Source organism: Coregonus clupeaformis, chromosome 15, assembly GCF_020615455.1.
Source record: "Coregonus clupeaformis isolate EN_2021a chromosome 15, ASM2061545v1, whole genome shotgun sequence".
In the NCBI taxonomy this organism is placed as follows: Eukaryota; Metazoa; Chordata; class Actinopteri; order Salmoniformes; family Salmonidae; genus Coregonus; species Coregonus clupeaformis.
Genome location: NC_059206.1, coordinates 65,226,253 through 65,244,114, shown reverse-complemented (window position 1 = coordinate 65,244,114; position 17,862 = coordinate 65,226,253). Strand labels below are relative to the sequence as shown.

At 41.5% G+C, this 17,862-nt stretch overlaps 1 protein-coding gene across 3 annotated transcripts in view; it reads left to right on the top strand.

Annotated features, from left to right (window-relative positions):
- The first annotated feature begins 34 nt into the window (after window positions 1–34).
- LOC121583036 overlaps window positions 35–17,862 on the top strand; it is a 33,858-nt gene continuing 16,030 nt past the window's right edge. Inside the window, exons 1-3 of one of the 3 annotated variants that reach the window (XM_041899245.2) lie at window positions 35–408; window positions 5,780–6,580; window positions 17,528–17,603. In XM_041899245.2, the coding sequence (XP_041755179.2) occupies window positions 5,801–6,580; window positions 17,528–17,603 (856 nt within the window). In that variant the 5' untranslated portion in view covers window positions 35–408; window positions 5,780–5,800. The other 2 variants (XM_041899246.2, XM_045225294.1) reach the window with 2 other exon arrangements.

The following is a 17,862-nucleotide window of genomic DNA, read 5'->3' as shown; positions in this document are numbered from 1 at the left end:
AATTGAAGTGAAAAATAAATGCCCCTTCTGTAGACCGTTCTGGAGTCAGCTCAAAGTTAATTATCTTATTTTTACTACCATGAAACTGTTCCGCGTGACCACGTGCTTTTTTATAATTTCCATTTGATCTAAATATGTAAGCTTCTCTCGCCTATCGCCTTACGTCGGGCCTCTATCGCAATGTCTATTTGTCAGATATGGTACCGAAAGCACAAATCGGAGAGCCCAGTTGGTTTCTACCCGCCCTCTCAGACACGTTGCCGTAGGAGAGGCTGCACGGGGTGTACGCCACTACATCACGGCGTTCACCGCATCCTACAACGACCCCGGGGGAGTCCAGCCATGAGCCGAGTGTCCTGAAGTCACCGCTCATAGGAGACGAAGGGGAAGCCACTATAGTCACTTCTGGTAAGTTAGTACGCTATGAGACAATTTCTCTCACCGTATGGGAGATGTATGAGCGCACTGGCGCTGACATAGGCTACGGAACCGGACGGATCTGTAAGGACGCACACGTGCTGTATAGCCCAGTACGAGAGTTGTATGATAACGTAGTAGTTCTATGTTTGATCCATTTGCTTTGGAATATAGAAGCTGTTATTGTACGATTGTTTTTCACATATCTTTATTGGGGAGGTCTGGAACAAAGGTGCGAGGTAAGAATGTTATTTCGGCATATGATGACGCGTTCAGGGTCAGAGGAATTGATACATAGTATCGGTTGGGTGGCTACAATTGTTTCATTCATGCTGGTTAGATTGTAGCAATGAGCTTTCGGTGTTTCTAGATTATTCTATCGTGGCAAGTTAGATCAAACCGGGTTGTCTTTGTCTATAAATGTGTAATAGACTATACCGTTTATTAAGTCTGATAATTTTAACTGCTCTAATACAATTCAAATAGAATTAGAATATAATTAGATGTTTCATTTGTGTGTCTGGTCGGTGTCCGGTGTCCGGTGCTTACTGTACATGTGAATTGGCAAGGCAAGGTAAAAACAAGCTCGTGTGTGTGTGTGTCTGCCATGTTCAGCTTTTCTTTATTACATAATCTCAGACAATGATCCCTTTCTATAGAGTTCGTAGAGACGCTTTGTAAAGATAGGGCCGCTATATGTAAAGACTGTATTCTGTTGTTTGAATGTATTGAGTTGATATCGATTGATTAGCGCTAGCAGTAGCTTAGGCATTTTTATTTTAAATCTTGATATTCAATCATAACTCCCATGTGTATTCAATTGTAAAATACAGCAGAGGGACAAGTCGAGAAATATCTGTGTTACACAGTGAAGGCATTTCACCTTAGCCATTTGTATTATCATTTTACAGTCAAAGGACTCTAACTTCCGTTGAGGCCTGGGCTTCAATACATTATACACTAGCATTACAAAATCATTAAGCCTTCATAACAATTTTTTATAAAACATGCTTTTATAGAGATTAAAGTTGTGCAATATGCTCCAGCCAGTATACTACTCTGTTATCACCGAACAGTATAATTCCCATCGGCTTTGCCTGAAGACCATTACACCCCGGATAACCAGAGTGGTGTAATATCTGTATCCGACTGTTAGAGTGGGGCCCTATACAGTCCAAGGAAATGGATTCTTAATGTATCTGAGTCTGAAATGTGGGTTTTAGGAGAAATCTAGGAACAAATCTAGCAGGACATGTGTTTTTGTTATCGCAGAGAAAGAACAGAAAACATCTTACATAATAACTTGCTAAAGTGATATAATGAGGTGCCCTGTGTAATGATTTGGGAAAAATGTGTGCCCTATAAAGTCCTATAACTAGCCTATTTTGTGTACTGGGTGCCTAACCCTTACTTTAAATTAATGGCATAACGCATGTTATTGACGTGAAAGCTGGTGGTTTCCTGTATGAATCACAGGACCGGGTTTCCAGAGCCAGATTAAGCCTAGTCCTGGACTAAAATGCACTTTCAATTGAGATTCATCATTGAGAATTAGGGATTAATATTTTCCCGAAAAATCTACCAAGTTTCTATACTGGGAATAATTCATATTTATCCCGAGAGTCCCGGGAAATACCACAAAAAAAAATCGGAAGTGCCCATTAAAGGATTTAAAACCAAGATATGGTCACTATGCCAGGGTTCTCCAAAAATGAGATTGTTGCTGCGCCACTATGTAAAGATTTCACAGCAAGTGAAACTGATATTTAGTGACAGAGTAACTTTGATCGCCAATGACATTGTTGTGAATTGCGAAACAGGCCGTTCATAAATTCAGAGCGTTATCATGTTCCTCAATTAATGCTGCGCATTTTAGCAGTAGACATTAGGCTGTCACAGAGCACACCCGGGTATTTACATTTACATTTACGTCATTTAGCAGACGCTCTTATCCAGAGCGACTTACAAATAGGTGCATTCACCTTATAGCCAGTGGGATAACCACTTTACAATTATTATTATTTTTATTTTTTTTCTTATTTTTATTTTTTGTGGAGGGGTGGGGGGTGGGTTGGAGTAAAGGGGGGGGTAGAAGGATTACTTTATCCTATCCCAGGTATTCCTTAAAGAGGTGGGGTTTCAAATGTCTCCGGAAGGTGGTGAGTGACTCCGCTGTCCTGTCGTCGTGGGGGAGCTTGTTCCACCATTGGGGTGCCAGAGCAGCGAACAGTTTTGACTGGGCTGAGCGGGAACTATGCTTCCGCAGAGGTAGGGGGGCCAGCAGGCCAGAGGTGGATGAACGCAATGCCCTCGTTTGGGTGTAGGGACTGATCAGAGCCTGAAGGTACGGAGGTGCCGTTCCCCTCACTGCTCCATAGGCAAGCACCATGGTCTTGTAGCAGATGCGAGCTTCAACTGGAAGCCAGTGGAGTGTGCGGAGGAGCGGGGTGACGTGAGAGAACTTGGGAAGGTTGAACACCAGACGGGCTGCGGCATTCTGGATGAGTTGTAGGGGTTTAATGGCACAGGCAGGGAGCCCAGCCAACAGCGAGTTGCAGTAATCCAGACGGGAGATGACAAGTGCCTGGATTAGGACCTGTGCCGCTTCCTGTGTAAGGCAGGGTCGTACTCTCCGAATGTTGTAGAGCATGAACCTACAGGATCGGGTCACCGCCTTGATGTTAGCGGAGAACGACAGGGTGTTGTCCAGGGTCACGCCAAGGCTCTTCGCACTCTGGGAGGAGGACACAACGGAGTTGTCAACCGTGATATGCTATACCGTTGTCGAATCGTACAAACTTTGTAATGGCAGTCAAACAAATGTCAAATGATCAAAGTTGCTAAACTTGCTAGATAACCTCCAACGAATGACAGAATATCGCCTATTTGGCAAAATCGAATTCATGATTATACAGATAGGCCTACAGATCCGCCTCACGAATAACGGGAGATTAAAGAGAGGACATTGTTTAAATATCAAGGTATCTTAACCGGGACCAACTATGTAAAAAAACTAAATGTATATCTACCAGCCAGCTACTCTCATACCGTTTGTTGATCACATAATTCTATACCGAAGATCTCATATGGGCACCAAGCAAGACGTACAGCGCAGAGAAGTGGGTGAAATGTTATAGCGGTATTTTGACATGCATAGGTGAGCCGTGCTTTGATAATGCAACCTATGGATTACAGAAATACATTAGGAATTTTCATGCGAGACAGGAGTCAGGATTTTGTGTTTCAGTGGGTTGGGAAGATAGGAAAATAGCCTCGGCTCTTTATAAGGCTACTACGAGTGTGGCAGGTAGCTTAGTGGGTAAGAGCGTTGTGCCAGTAACCGAAAGGTCGCTGGTTCTAATCCCCGAGCCGACTAGGTGAAAAATCTGTCGATGTGCCCTTAAGCAAGGCACTTAACCCTAATTGCTCCTGTAAGTCGCTCTGGATAAGAGCGTCTGCTAAATGACTAAAATGTAAAATGTAAAAATGTAATACTCTTGATTTAGGCTACATTGTAGCATGCTAAATGTTTCTGATCAGGTGATAGATGAGCAAATGAATAAATGCGCTACCACTTACACTTGTCCAGCCAGAGATCAATTAACCAAACATACAGACAGAGATTAAACGAAACAAAATCACATTGATTGATTAACGGACAAGTCGCAGGCTTTTGGTTGGGAGTAGGACAGGCTGAAGAGCAAAAATCCACTTGTATAACATGCTAGCAAAATGTTCCGATCAGCTAATAAAGGAGCAAATTAGACTAAAGATGATCATTAGCACTCACCTCCATTTAGATAACATGTCACCAGCCTAATTGTTACCAGATACCAAAAAGAGATTCAGGTGAAAACAACAATCTGACATTGATTGATTTATCTACAGTCCCCCTACGCTTGTCTCAATGCAGCGCGATGGCACTGTCCCAATCAAAACGGTGCTGAAATTATAATCTAGGTCAGGGGTTCCCAAACCTTTTCACTCGGCCCCCCTTCCAGCATTCAGGAACGTCATCATATTTCAAGAGTAAGTTTAAAGCCAGACTGAGTTCCTTTATAAAAGTTTAAAAAAATATGTATTTGCACCCGCCTAGTTTATTTTTTAACCCTTACATGAAACGAATGACAAAGTGTTTCTCTCTTGCCCATAAACAAACTAGGTTTTCTATATTGTGTTGCAGGTAATGATAATAATGTACTGTATATTGTGTTGCAGGTAATGATAATAATGTACTGTATATTGTGTTGCAGGTGAATGATAATAATGTACTGTATATTGTGTTGCAGGTTCATTAAAATAATGTACTGTATATTGTGTTGCAGGTACATGATAATAATGTACTGTATATTGTGTTGCAGGTTCATGATCATAATGTACTGTATATTGTGTTGCAGGTGTGTGATAATGTACTGTATATTGTGTTGCAGGTTCATGATAATAATGTACTGTATATTGTGTTGCAGGTAATGATAATAATGTACTGTATATTGTGTTGCAGGTTCATGATAATAATGTACTGTATATTGTGTTGCAGGTAATGATAATAATGTACTGTATATTGTGTTGCAGGTACATGATAATAATGTACTGTATATTGTGTTGCAGGTAATGATAATAATGTACTGTATATTGTGTTGCAGGTAATGATAATAATGTACTGTATATTGTGTTGCAGGTTCATGATAATAATGTACTGTATATTGTGTTGCAGGTTCATTAAAATAATGTACTGTATATTGTGTTGCAGGTACATGATAATAATGTACTGTATATTGTGTTGCAGGTACATGATAATAATGTACTGTATATTGTGTTGCAGGTACATGATAATAATGTACTGTATATTGTGTTGCAGGTGTGTGATAATAATGTACTGTATATTGTGTTGCAGGTGTATGATAATAATGTACTGTATATTGTTTTGCAGGTGTGTGATAATAATGTACTGTATATTGTGTTGCAGGTGTATGATAATAATGTACTGTATATTGTGTTGCAGGTTCATGATAATAATGTACTGTATATTGTGTTGCAGGTGTATGATAATAATGTACTGTATATTGTGTTGCAGGTGTGTGATAATAATGTACTGTATATTGTGTTGCAGGTGTGTGATAATAATGTACTGTATATTGTGTTGCAGGTGTGTGATAATAATGTACTGTATATTGTGTTGCAGGTTCATGATAATAATGTACTGTATATTGTGTTGCAGGTGTATGATAATAATGTACTGTATATTGTGTTGCAGGTCCGTGATAATAATGTACTGTATATTGTGTTGCAGGTGTATGATGATAATGTACTGTATATTGTGTTGCAGGTTCATGATAATAATGTACAGTATATTGTGTTGCAGGTGTGTGATGCTCTCTAGTGGATGAGAGCCTATAGCCCTACTATACGTTGGAGGATGTCTACATCAGACTCTGATTACTCCATTGACTACCTGGCCAGTGACAGCGAGGATAATGACAACGACAGTGGCGTGGGACTGAGCCCCGACGGACACACAGCCGACAGTACCAGGACACCACCTTCATCCTCCTTACCCCCACCCCCATCATCATCGTCATCATCAAGGGACTCTCCCAGTAACACTGACTGTGATTCCAACCACGAGGACCCCCATAGGCTGAGCAGTGACTCGGGAGATTTCGGGGACTCCGGCCTCAGTAGGGATGGGGACAGTGATAATTCGAACGATGCTGACCCTCGACCGAGCAGGGACAGAGATTCTAGTGATGCCTCCTCTAGTTGTGGTGGCACCCCTCCAGCCACCTACGAGGGGGACCGCTGGCCCGGTGAGACCCAGGGATACAGGCCTACTGTGCATGGCCAGCAGCAGCAGAGACAGAGACGGTCACGGAGCCCGACGTCCTCCTCGCAAGCCTGGGATAGCAGCAGTAGACAGAGACGGTCACGGAGCCCGACGTCCTCCTCGCTAGCCTGGGATAGCAGCAGCAGACAGAGACGGTCACGGAGCCCGACGTCCTCCTCGCTAGCCTGGGATAGCAGCAGGAGACAGAGTGGCACTGGGCAGGGCAGGAAGAGGGCACACAGCCATGGGTGGCAGCCTGCAGACCAGTATGAAGACAGTAGGAACAGAGACACACCGAAACCTGGGGAGCCTGAGAAGGATCAGCTGTTTGCCCAGAAGGTAAAGGGTCGCCACACAGATCCTATAAATTCTAGATGTCATTCTAGAGGGTCTCCCTACTTACACAACCTGTGTCAAGTACAGTGCATACAGTGAGGGAAAAAAGTATTTGATCCCCTGCTGATTTTGTATGTTTGCCCACTGACAAAGACATGATCAGTCTATAATTTTAATGGTAAGTTTATTTGAACAGTGAGAGACAGAATAACAATAACAAAATCCAGAAAAATGCATGTCAAAAATGTTATAAATTGATTTGTATTTTAATGAGGGAAATAAGTATTTGACCCCTCTGCACAACATGTCTTAGTACTTGGTGGCAAAACCCTTGTTGGCAATCACAGAGGTCATACGTTTCTTGTAGTTGGCCACCAGGTTTGGACACATCTCAGGAGGGATTTTGTTCCACTCCTCTTTGCAAAGCTTCTCCAAGTCATTAAGGTTTCGAGGCTGACGTTTGGCAACTCGAACCTTCAGCTCCCTCCACAGATTTTCTATGGGATTAAGGTCTGGAGACTGGCTAGGCCACTCCAGGACCTTAATGTGCTTCTTCTTGAGCCACTCCTTTGTTGCCTTGGCTGTGTGTTTTGGGTCATTGTCATGCTGGAATACCCATCCACAACCCATTTTCAATGCCCTGGCTGAGGGAAAGAGGTTCTCACCCAAGAATTGACGGTACATGGCCCCGTCCATCGTCCCTTTGATGCAGTGAAGTTGTCCTGTCCCCTTAGCAGAAAAACACCCCAAAAGCATAATGTTTCCACCTCCATGTTTGACGGTGGGGATGGTGTTCTTGGGGTCATAGGCAGCATTCCTCCTCCTCCAAACACGGCGAGTTGAGTTGATGCCAAAGAGCTCGATTTTGGTCTCATCTGACCACAACACTTTCACCCAGTTCTCCTCTGAATCATTCAGATGTTCATTGTTTTCTTGGTGACTATGGTCCCAGCTGCCTTGAGATCATTGACAAGATCCTCCTGTGTAGTTCTGGGCTGATTCCTCACCGTTCTCATGATCATTGCAACTCCACGAGGTGAGATCTTGCATGGAGCCCCAGGCCAAGGGAGATTGACAGTTATTTTGTGTTTCTTCCATTTGCGAATAATCGCACCAACTGTTGTCACCTTCTCACCAAGCTGCTTGGCGATGGTCTTGTAGCCCATTCCAGCCTTGTGTAGGTCTACAATCTTGTCCCTGACATCCTTGGAGAGCTCTTTGGTCTTGGCCATGGTGGAGAGTTTGGAATCTGATTGATTGATTGTTTCTGTGGACAGGTGTCTTTTATACAGGTAACAAGCTGAGATTAGGAGTACTCCCTTTAAGAGTGTGCTCCTAATCTCAGCTCGTTACCTGTATAAAAGACACCTGGGAGCCAGAAATCTTTCTGATTGAGAGGGGGTCAAATACATATTTCCCTCATTAAAATGCAAATCAATTTATAAAATTTTTGACATGCGTTTTTCTGGATTTTTTTGTTGTTATTCTGTCTCTCACTGTTCAAATAAACCTACTGTTAAAATTATAGACTAATCATTTCTTTGTCAGTGGGCAAACGTACAAAATCAGCAGGGGATCAAATACTTTTTTCCCTCACTGTATGTCAAATACCGTCAAATACTTGAGCTGTGCTTGGTGTAGTTTCCCTGGTACAATGGAACCAACCAAGTGAGGGTTACCTTGGAAACCTAGCTCTGGAGCCTTGCTTTGTGATCAGACCAGACCTGGGTAGAAATACTGTACATTTGTTGAAGACTTTTGAAATACTCGAACTGTGCTTGATTTAGTTTTCCCGGTACAACAGAACCAATGGAATAGTCCCATAAGTACAAGCTCCAAGCTAAATCAATCGCACCGTAAATACTTTCAAATATTCTACTTACCGTATGTACTTATTGGACCCGGGTCTGACTGCGTCTGGCCTGACCATGTGAACTATGTGCTGTAGCAGTAAACAGGCGTGAGAAAATAGAGTTGTCACTCTGTTATGGTTATGATGGTCAGTGACCAATAGACTTCCTCCTCCCACACTATTGTGTGATAACCTCAGTGTGAAATCATACCGCAGTTTGCATCCCCAATGGCACCCTATTCCCTATATAGTGCACTACTTTTGACCAGGGCAGCAGGGTCCATAGGGCTCTGGTCAAAAGTAGCGCCCTATATAGGGAATAGGCTGCCATTTGGGATGCAACCACTGTGCCACTGTATGTAGATTACTATTATTTAATATTGAGCTACTAATGAGAGAGACAGAGTAAATGGCTAGTTGATGGTACAGTATATTGGTACCAGTCTAGTTGGTGGTACAGTATATTGGTACCAGTCTAGTTGGTGGTACAGTATATTGGTACCAGTCTAGTTGGTGGTACAGTATATTGGTACCAGTCTAGTTGGTGGTACAGTATATTGGTACCAGTCTAGTTGGTGGTACAGTATATTGGTACCAGTCTAGTTGGTGGTACAGTATATTGGTACCAGTCTAGTTGATGGTACAGTATATTGGTACCAGTCTAGTTGGTGGTACAGTATATTGGTACCAGTCTAGTTGGTGGTACAGTATATTGGTACCAGTCTAGTTGGTGGTACAGTATATTGGTACCAGTCTAGTTGGTGGTACAGTATATTGGTACCAGTCTAGTTGGTGGTACAGTATATTGGTACCAGTCTAGTTGGTGGTACAGTATATTGGTACCAGTCTAGCAGTATATTGGTACCAGTCTAGTTGGTGGTACAGTATATTGGTACCAGTCTAGTTGGTGGTACAGTATATTGGTACCAGTCTAGTTGGTGGTACAGTATATTGGTACCAGTCTAGCAGTATATTGGTACCAGTCTAGTTGGTGGTACAGTATATTGGTACCAGTCTAGTTGGTGGTACAGTATATTGGTACCAGTCTAGTTGGTGGTACAGTATATTGGTACCAGTCTAGTTGGTGGTACAGTATATTGGTACCAGTCTAGCAGTATATTGGTACCAGTCTAGTTGGTGGTACAGTATATTGGTACCAGTCTAGCAGTATATTGGTACCAGTCTAGTTGGTGGTACAGTATATTGGTACCAGTCTAGTTGGTGGTACAGTATATTGGTACCAGTCTAGTTGGTGGTACAGTATATTGGTACCAGTCTAGTTGGTGGTACAGTATATTGGTACCAGTCTAGTTGGTGGTACAGTATATTGGTACCAGTCTAGTCAGTATATTGGTACCAGTCTAGTGGTGGTCAGTATATTGGTACCAGTCTAGTTGGTGGTACAGTATATTGGTACCAGTCTAGTTGGTGGTACAGTATATTGGTACCAGTCTAGTTGGTGGTACAGTATATTGGTACCAGTCTAGTTGGTGGTACAGTATATTGGTACCAGTCTAGTTGGTGGTACAGTATATTGGTACCAGTCTAGTTGGTGGTACAGTATATTGGTACCAGTCTAGTTGGTGGTACAGTATATTGGTACCAGTCTAGTTTTACAGTATATTGGTACCAGTCTAGTTGGTGGTACAGTATATTGGTACCAGTCTAGTCAGTATATTGGTACCAGTCTAGTTGGTGGTACAGTATATTGGTACCAGTCTAGTTGGTGGTACAGTATATTGGTACCAGTCTAGTTGGTGGTACAGTATATTGGTACCAGTCTAGTTGGTGGTACAGTATATTGGTACCAGTCTAGTTGGTGGTACAGTATATTGGTACCAGTCTAGTTGGTGGTACAGTATATTGGTACCAGTCTAGTTGGTGGTACAGTATATTGGTACCAGTCTAGTTGGTGGTACAGTATATTGGTACCAGTCTAGCAGTATATTGGTACCAGTCTAGTTGGTGGTACAGTATATTGGTACCAGTCTAGTTGGTGGTACAGTATATTGGTACCAGTCTAGTTGGTGGTACAGTATATTGGTACCAGTCTAGTTGGTGGTACAGTATATTGGTACCAGTCTAGTTGGTGGTACAGTATATTGGTACCAGTCTAGTTGGTGGTACAGTATATTGGTACCAGTCTAGTTGGTGGTACAGTATATTGGTACCAGTCTAGTTGGTGGTACAGTATATTGGTACCAGTCTAGTTGGTGGTACAGTATATTGGTACCAGTCTAGTTGGTGGTACAGTATATTGGTACCAGTCTAGTTGGTGGTACAGTATATTGGTACCAGTCTAGTTGGTGGTACAGTATATTGGTACCAGTCTAGTTGGTGGTACAGTATATTGGTACCAGTCTAGTTGGTGGTACAGTATATTGGTACCAGTCTAGCAGTATATTGGTACCAGTCTAGTTGGTGGTACAGTATATTGGTACCAGTCTAGTTGGTGGTACAGTATATTGGTACCAGTCTAGTTGGTGGTACAGTATATTGGTACCAGTCTAGTTGGTGGTACAGTATATTGGTACCAGTCTAGTTGGTGGTACAGTATATTGGTACCAGTCTAGTTGGTGGTACAGTATATTGGTACCAGTCTAGTTGGTGGTACAGTATATTGGTACCAGTCTAGTTGGTGGTACAGTATATTGGTACCAGTCTAGTTGGTGGTACAGTATATTGGTACCAGTCTAGTTGGTGGTACAGTATATTGGTACCAGTCTAGTTGGTGGTACAGTATATTGGTACCAGTCTAGTTTGTGGTACAGTATATTGGTACCAGTCTAGTTGGTGGTACAGTATATTGGTACCAGTCTAGTTGGTGGTACAGTATATTGGTACCAGTCTAGCAGTATATTGGTACCAGTCTAGCAGTATATTGGTACCAGTCTAGTTGGTGGTACAGTATATTGGTACCAGTCTAGCAGTATATTGGTACCAGTCTAGTTGGTGGTACAGTATATTGGTACCAGTCTAGTTGGTGGTACAGTATATTGGTACCAGTCTAGTTGGTGGTACAGTATATTGGTACCAGTCTAGCAGTATATTGGTACCAGTCTAGTTGGTGGTACAGTATATTGGTACCAGTCTAGTTGGTGGTACAGTATATTGGTACCAGTCTAGCAGTATATTGGTACCAGTCTAGTTGGTGGTACAGTATATTGGTACCAGTCTAGTTGGTGGTACAGTATATTGGTACCAGTCTAGTCAGTATATTGGTACCAGTCTAGTTGGTGGTACAGTATATTGGTACCAGTCTAGTTGGTGGTACAGTATATTGGTACCAGTCTAGTCAGTATATTGGTACCAGTCTAGTTGGTGGTACAGTATATTGGTACCAGTCTAGTTGGTGGTACAGTATATTGGTACCAGTCTAGTTGGTGGTACAGTATATTGGTACCAGTCTAGTTGGTGGTACAGTATATTGGTACCAGTCTAGCAGTATATTGGTACCAGTCTAGTTGGTGGTACAGTATATTGGTACCAGTCTAGTTGGTGGTACAGTATATTGGTACCAGTCTAGTTGGTGGTACAGTATATTGGTACCAGTCTAGTTGGTGGTACAGTATATTGGTACCAGTCTAGTTGGTGGTACAGTATATTGGTACCAGTCTAGTTGGTGGTACAGTATATTGGTACCAGTCTAGTTGATGGTACAGTATATTGGTACCAGTCTAGTTGGTGGTACAGTATATTGGTACCAGTCTAGTTGGTGGTACAGTATATTGGTACCAGTCTAGTTGGTGGTACAGTATATTGGTACCAGTCTAGTTGGTGGTACAGTATATTGGTACCAGTCTAGTTGGTGGTACAGTATATTGGTACCAGTCTAGTTGGTGGTACAGTATATTGGTACCAGTCTAGTTGGTGGTACAGTATATTGGTACCAGTCTAGTTGGTGATACAGTATATTGGTACCAGTCTAGACAGTATATTGGTACCAGTCTAGTTGGTGGTACAGTATATTGGTACCAGTCTAGTTGGTGATACAGTATATTGGTACCAGTCTAGGTTCAGTATATTGGTACCAGTCTAGTTGGTGGTACAGTATATTGGTACCAGTCTAGTTGGTGGTACAGTATATTGGTACCAGTCTAGTTGGTGGTACAGTATATTGGTACCAGTCTAGTTGGTGGTACAGTATATTGGTACCAGTCTAGTTGGTGGTACAGTATATTGGTACCAGTCTAGTTGGTGGTACAGTATATTGGTACCAGTCTAGTTGGTGGTACAGTATATTGGTACCAGTCTAGTTGGTGGTACAGTATATTGGTACCAGTCTAGTTGGTGGTACAGTATATTGGTACCAGTCTAGTTGGTGGTACAGTATATTGGTACCAGTCTAGTTGGTGGTACAGTATATTGGTACCAGTCTAGTTGGTGGTACAGTATATTGGTACCAGTCTAGTTGGTGGTACAGTATATTGGTACCAGTCTAGTTGGTGGTACAGTATATTGGTACCAGTCTAGTTGGTGGTACAGTATATTGGTACCAGTCTAGTTGGTGGTACAGTATATTGGTACCAGTCTAGTTGGTGGTACAGTATATTGGTACCAGTCTAGTTGGTGGTACAGTATATTGGTACCAGTCTAGTTGGTGGTACAGTATATTGGTACCAGTCTAGTTGGTGGTACAGTATATTGGTACCAGTCTAGTTGGTGGTACAGTATATTGGTACCAGTCTAGTTGGTGGTACAGTATATTGGTACCAGTCTAGTTGGTGGTACAGTATATTGGTACCAGTCTAGTTGGTGGTACAGTATATTGGTACCAGTCTAGTTGGTGGTACAGTATATTGGTACCAGTCTAGTTGGTGGTACAGTATATTGGTACCAGTCTAGTTGGTGGTACAGTATATTGGTACCAGTCTAGTTGGTGGTACAGTATATTGGTACCAGTCTAGCAGTATATTGGTACCAGTCTAGTTGGTGGTACAGTATATTGGTACCAGTCTAGCAGTATATTGGTACCAGTCTAGTTGGTGGTACAGTATATTGGTACCAGTCTAGTTGGTGGTACAGTATATTGGTACCAGTCTAGTTGGTGGTACAGTATATTGGTACCAGTCTAGTTGGTGGTACAGTATATCAGATGAAAGGAATTCTGAGTGAGGTACATAATTGATTTATAGAAGAGGATTGTGTCCGCGTCCCAAATGCCACCTTATTCCCTAGATAGTGCACTACACCCTATTGGTCCGGGTCAAAAGTAGTGCACTACACCCTACTATGGGCGGTGGTTAAAACAAAGAGCATTATGAATGGAACAGGGTGCCATTTGGGATGCAGATGATGTGTAGCTTTAAGTTGAAGATATGGCTAGACAATGTGTCATTTATAGGAGAAGATGTGGCTATAACGCTAGTTGTTTTAATCAGAAGATATGGCTATAACGCTACTTGTTTAAATCAGAAGATATGGCTATAACGCTAGTTGTTTTAATCATAAGATATGGCTATAACGCTAGTTGTTTTAATCAGAAGATATGGCTATAACGCTAGTTGTTTTAATCAGAAGATGTGGCTATAACGCTAGCTGTTTAAATCAGAAGTTATGGCTATAACGCTAGTTGTTTAAATCAGAAGATATGGCTATAACGCTAGTTGTTTTAATCAGAAGATATGGCTATAACGCTAGTTGTTTTAATCAGAAGATATGGCTATAACGCTAGTTGTTTTAATCAGAAGATATGGCTATAACGCTAGTTGTTTTAATCAGAAGATATGGCTATAACGCTAGTTGTTTTAATCATAAGATATGGCTATAACGCTAGTTGTTTTAATCATAAGATATGGCTATAACGCTAGTTGTTTTAATCAGAAGATGTGGCTATAACGCTAGCTGTTTAAATCAGAAGTTATGGCTATAACGCTAGTTGTTTAAATCAGAAGATATGGCTATAACGCTAGTTGTTTTAATCAGAAGATATGGCTATAACGCTAGTTGTTTTAATCAGAAGATATGGCTATAACGCTAGTTGTTTTAATCAGAAGATATGGCTATAACGCTAGTTGTTTTAATCAGAAGATATGGCTATAACTCTATTTGTTTTAATCAGAAGATATGGCTATAACGCTAGTTGTTTTAATCAGAAGATATGGCTATAACGCTACTTGTTTAAATCAGAAGATATGGCTATAACGCTAGTTGTTTTAATCAGAAGATATGGCTATAACGCTAGTTGTTTTAATCAGAAGATATGGCTATAACGCTAGTTGTTTTAATCAGAAGATGTGGCTATAACGCTAGCTGTTTAAATCAGAAGTTATGGCTATAACGCTAGTTGTTTAAATCAGAAGATATGGCTATAACGCTAGTTGTTTTAATCAGAAGATATGGCTATAACGCTAGTTGTTTTAATCAGAAGATATGGCTATAACGCTAGTTGTTTTAATCAGAAGATATGGCTATAACGCTACTTGTTTAAATCAGAAGATATGGCTATAACGCTAGTTGTTTTAATCATAAGATATGGCTATAACGCTAGTTGTTTTAATCAGAAGATATGGCTATAACGCTAGTTGTTTTAATCAGAAGATGTGGCTATAACGCTAGCTGTTTAAATCAGAAGTTATGGCTATAACGCTAGTTGTTTAAATCAGAAGATATGGCTATAACGCTAGTTGTTTTAATCAGAAGATATGGCTATAACGCTAGTTGTTTTAATCAGAAGATATGGCTATAACGCTAGTTGTTTTAATCAGAAGATATGGCTATAACGCTAGTTGTTTTAATCAGAAGATATGGCTATAACTCTAGTTGTTTAAATCAGAAGATGTGGCTATAACGCTAGTTGTTTAAATCAGAAGATATGGCTATAACGCTAGTTGTTTAAATCAGAAGATATGGCTATAACTCTAGTTGTTGAAATCAGAAGATATGGCTATAACGCTAGTTGTTTTAATCAGAAGATATGGCTATAACGCTAGTTGTTTTAATCAGAAGATATGGCTATAACGCTAGTTGTTTTAATCAGAAGATGTGGCTATAACGCTAGTTGTTTTAATCAGAAGATGTGGCTATAACGCTAGTTGTTTTAATCAGAAGATGTGGCTATAACGCTAGTTGTTTTAATCAGAAGATGTGGCTATAATGCTAGTTGTTTAAATCAGTAGATATGGCTATAACGCTAGTTGTTTTAATCAGAAGATGTGGCTATAACGCTAGTTGTTTTAATCAGAAGATGTGGCTATAACGCTAGTTGTTTTAAATCAGAAGATGTGGCTATAACGCTAGTTGTTTAAATCAGAAGATGTGGCTATAACGCTAGTTGTTTTAATCAGAAGATATGGCTATAACGCTAGTTGTTTTAATCAGAAGATGTGGCTATAACGCTAGTTGTTTAAATCAGAAGATGTGGCTATAACGCTAGTTGTTTTAATCAGAAGATATGGCTATAACGCTAGTTGTTTAAATCAGAAGATGTGGCTATAATGCTAGTTGCTCTAAAGTGGTTTGGCTATAATGCTAGTTGCTAACCCCCCAGTATTCATGTAATATACAGTGAGGGAAAAAAATATTTGATCCCCTGCTGATTTTGTACGTTTGCCCACTGACAAAGACATGATCAGTCTCTAATTTTAATGGTAGGTTTATTTGAACAGTGAGAGACAGAATAACAACAAAAAAATCCAGAAAAACGCATGTCAAAAATGTTATAAATTGATTTGAATTTTAATGAGGGAAATAAGTATTTGACCCCTTTGCAAAACATGACTTAGTACTTGGTGGCAAAACCCTTGTTGGCAATCACAGAGGTCAGACGTTTCTTGTAGTTGGCCACCAGGTTTGCACACATCTCAGGAGGGATTTTGTCCCACTCCTCTTTGCAGATCTTCTCCAAGTCATTAAGGTTTCGAGACTGACGTTTGGCAACTCAAACCTTCAGCTCCCTCCACAGATCTTCTATGGGATTAAGGTCTGGAGACTGGCTAGGCCACTCCAGGACCTTAATGTGCTTCTTCTTGAGCCACTCCTTTGTTGCCTTGGCTGGAGGTTCTCACCCAAGATTTGACAGTACATGGCCCCGTCCATCGTCCCTTTGATGCGGTGAAGTTGTCCTGTCCCCTTAGCAGAAAAACACCCCCAAAGCATAATGTTTCCAACTCCATGTTTGACGGTGGGCATGGTGTTCTTGGGGTCATAGGCAGCGTTCCTCCTCCTCCAATCACGGCGAGTTGAGATGATGCCAAAGAGCTTGATTTTGGTCTCATCTGACCACAACACCTTCACCCAGTTCTCCTCTGAATCCTTCAGATGTTCATTGGCAAACTTCAGACGGGCCTGTAGATGTGCTTTCTTGAGCAGGGGGACCTTGCGGGCGCTGCAGGATTTCAGTCATTCACGGCGTAGTGTGTTACCAATTGTTTTCTTGGTGACTATGGTCCCAGCTGCCTTGAGATCATTGACAAGATCTTCCTGTGTAGTTCTGGGCTGATTCCTCACCGTTCTCATGATCATTGCAACTCCACGAGGTGAGATCTTGCATGGAGCCCCAGGCCGAGGGAGATTGACAGTTCTTTTGTGTTTCTTCCATTTGCGAATAATCGCACCAACTGTTGTCACCTTCTCACCAAGCTGCTTGGCGATGGTCTTGTAGCCCATTCTAGCCTTGTGTAGGTCTACAATCTTGTCCCTGACATCATTGGAGAGCTCTTTGGTCTTGGCCATGGTGGAGAGTTTGGAATCTGATTGATTGATTGCTTCTGTGGACAGGTGTCTTTTACACAGGTAACAAACTGAGATTAGGAGCACTCCCTTTAAGAGTGTGCTCCTAATCTCAGCTCGTTACCTGTATAAAAGACACCTGGGAGCCAGAAATCTTTCTGATTGAGAGGGGGTCAAATACTTATTTCCCTCATTAAAATGCAAATCAATTTATAACATTTTTGACATGCGTTCTTCTGGATTTTTTTGTTGTTATTCTGTCGCTCACTGTTCAAATAAACCTACCATTAAAATTATAGACTGATCATTTCTTTGTCAGTGGGCAAACGTACAAAATCAGCAGGGGATCAAATACTTTTCTCCCCTCACTGTAGCTAGAGAATACTAGTTGCTAATGCTAACCCATCACTGTGTATGTTATTCCTCAGTGCATGGAGCTCCAGCGCTACCTCCATCCCCTGTCTTCCATCCTGAGAGGCCTGCGCTCTGGGAGGTACTCAGAACGTGAGTGAGTCATCTAATCTCCAAGAACTCCTTTAACCCCTCAATCCTCTCAAGCCTTCCCGTACTATACCCCCCCACACACACACACACACAAACTTGCTTGCATACATACACATGCTCGCAGACACACACATGCTCGCAGACACACACACATGCTCGCAGACACACACACACACACACACACACACACATCTTTTCTGAATGGTGTGTGTGGTGCGTCACTATTGATCACTACTACAGATAGGTGAAGGGTAATCTA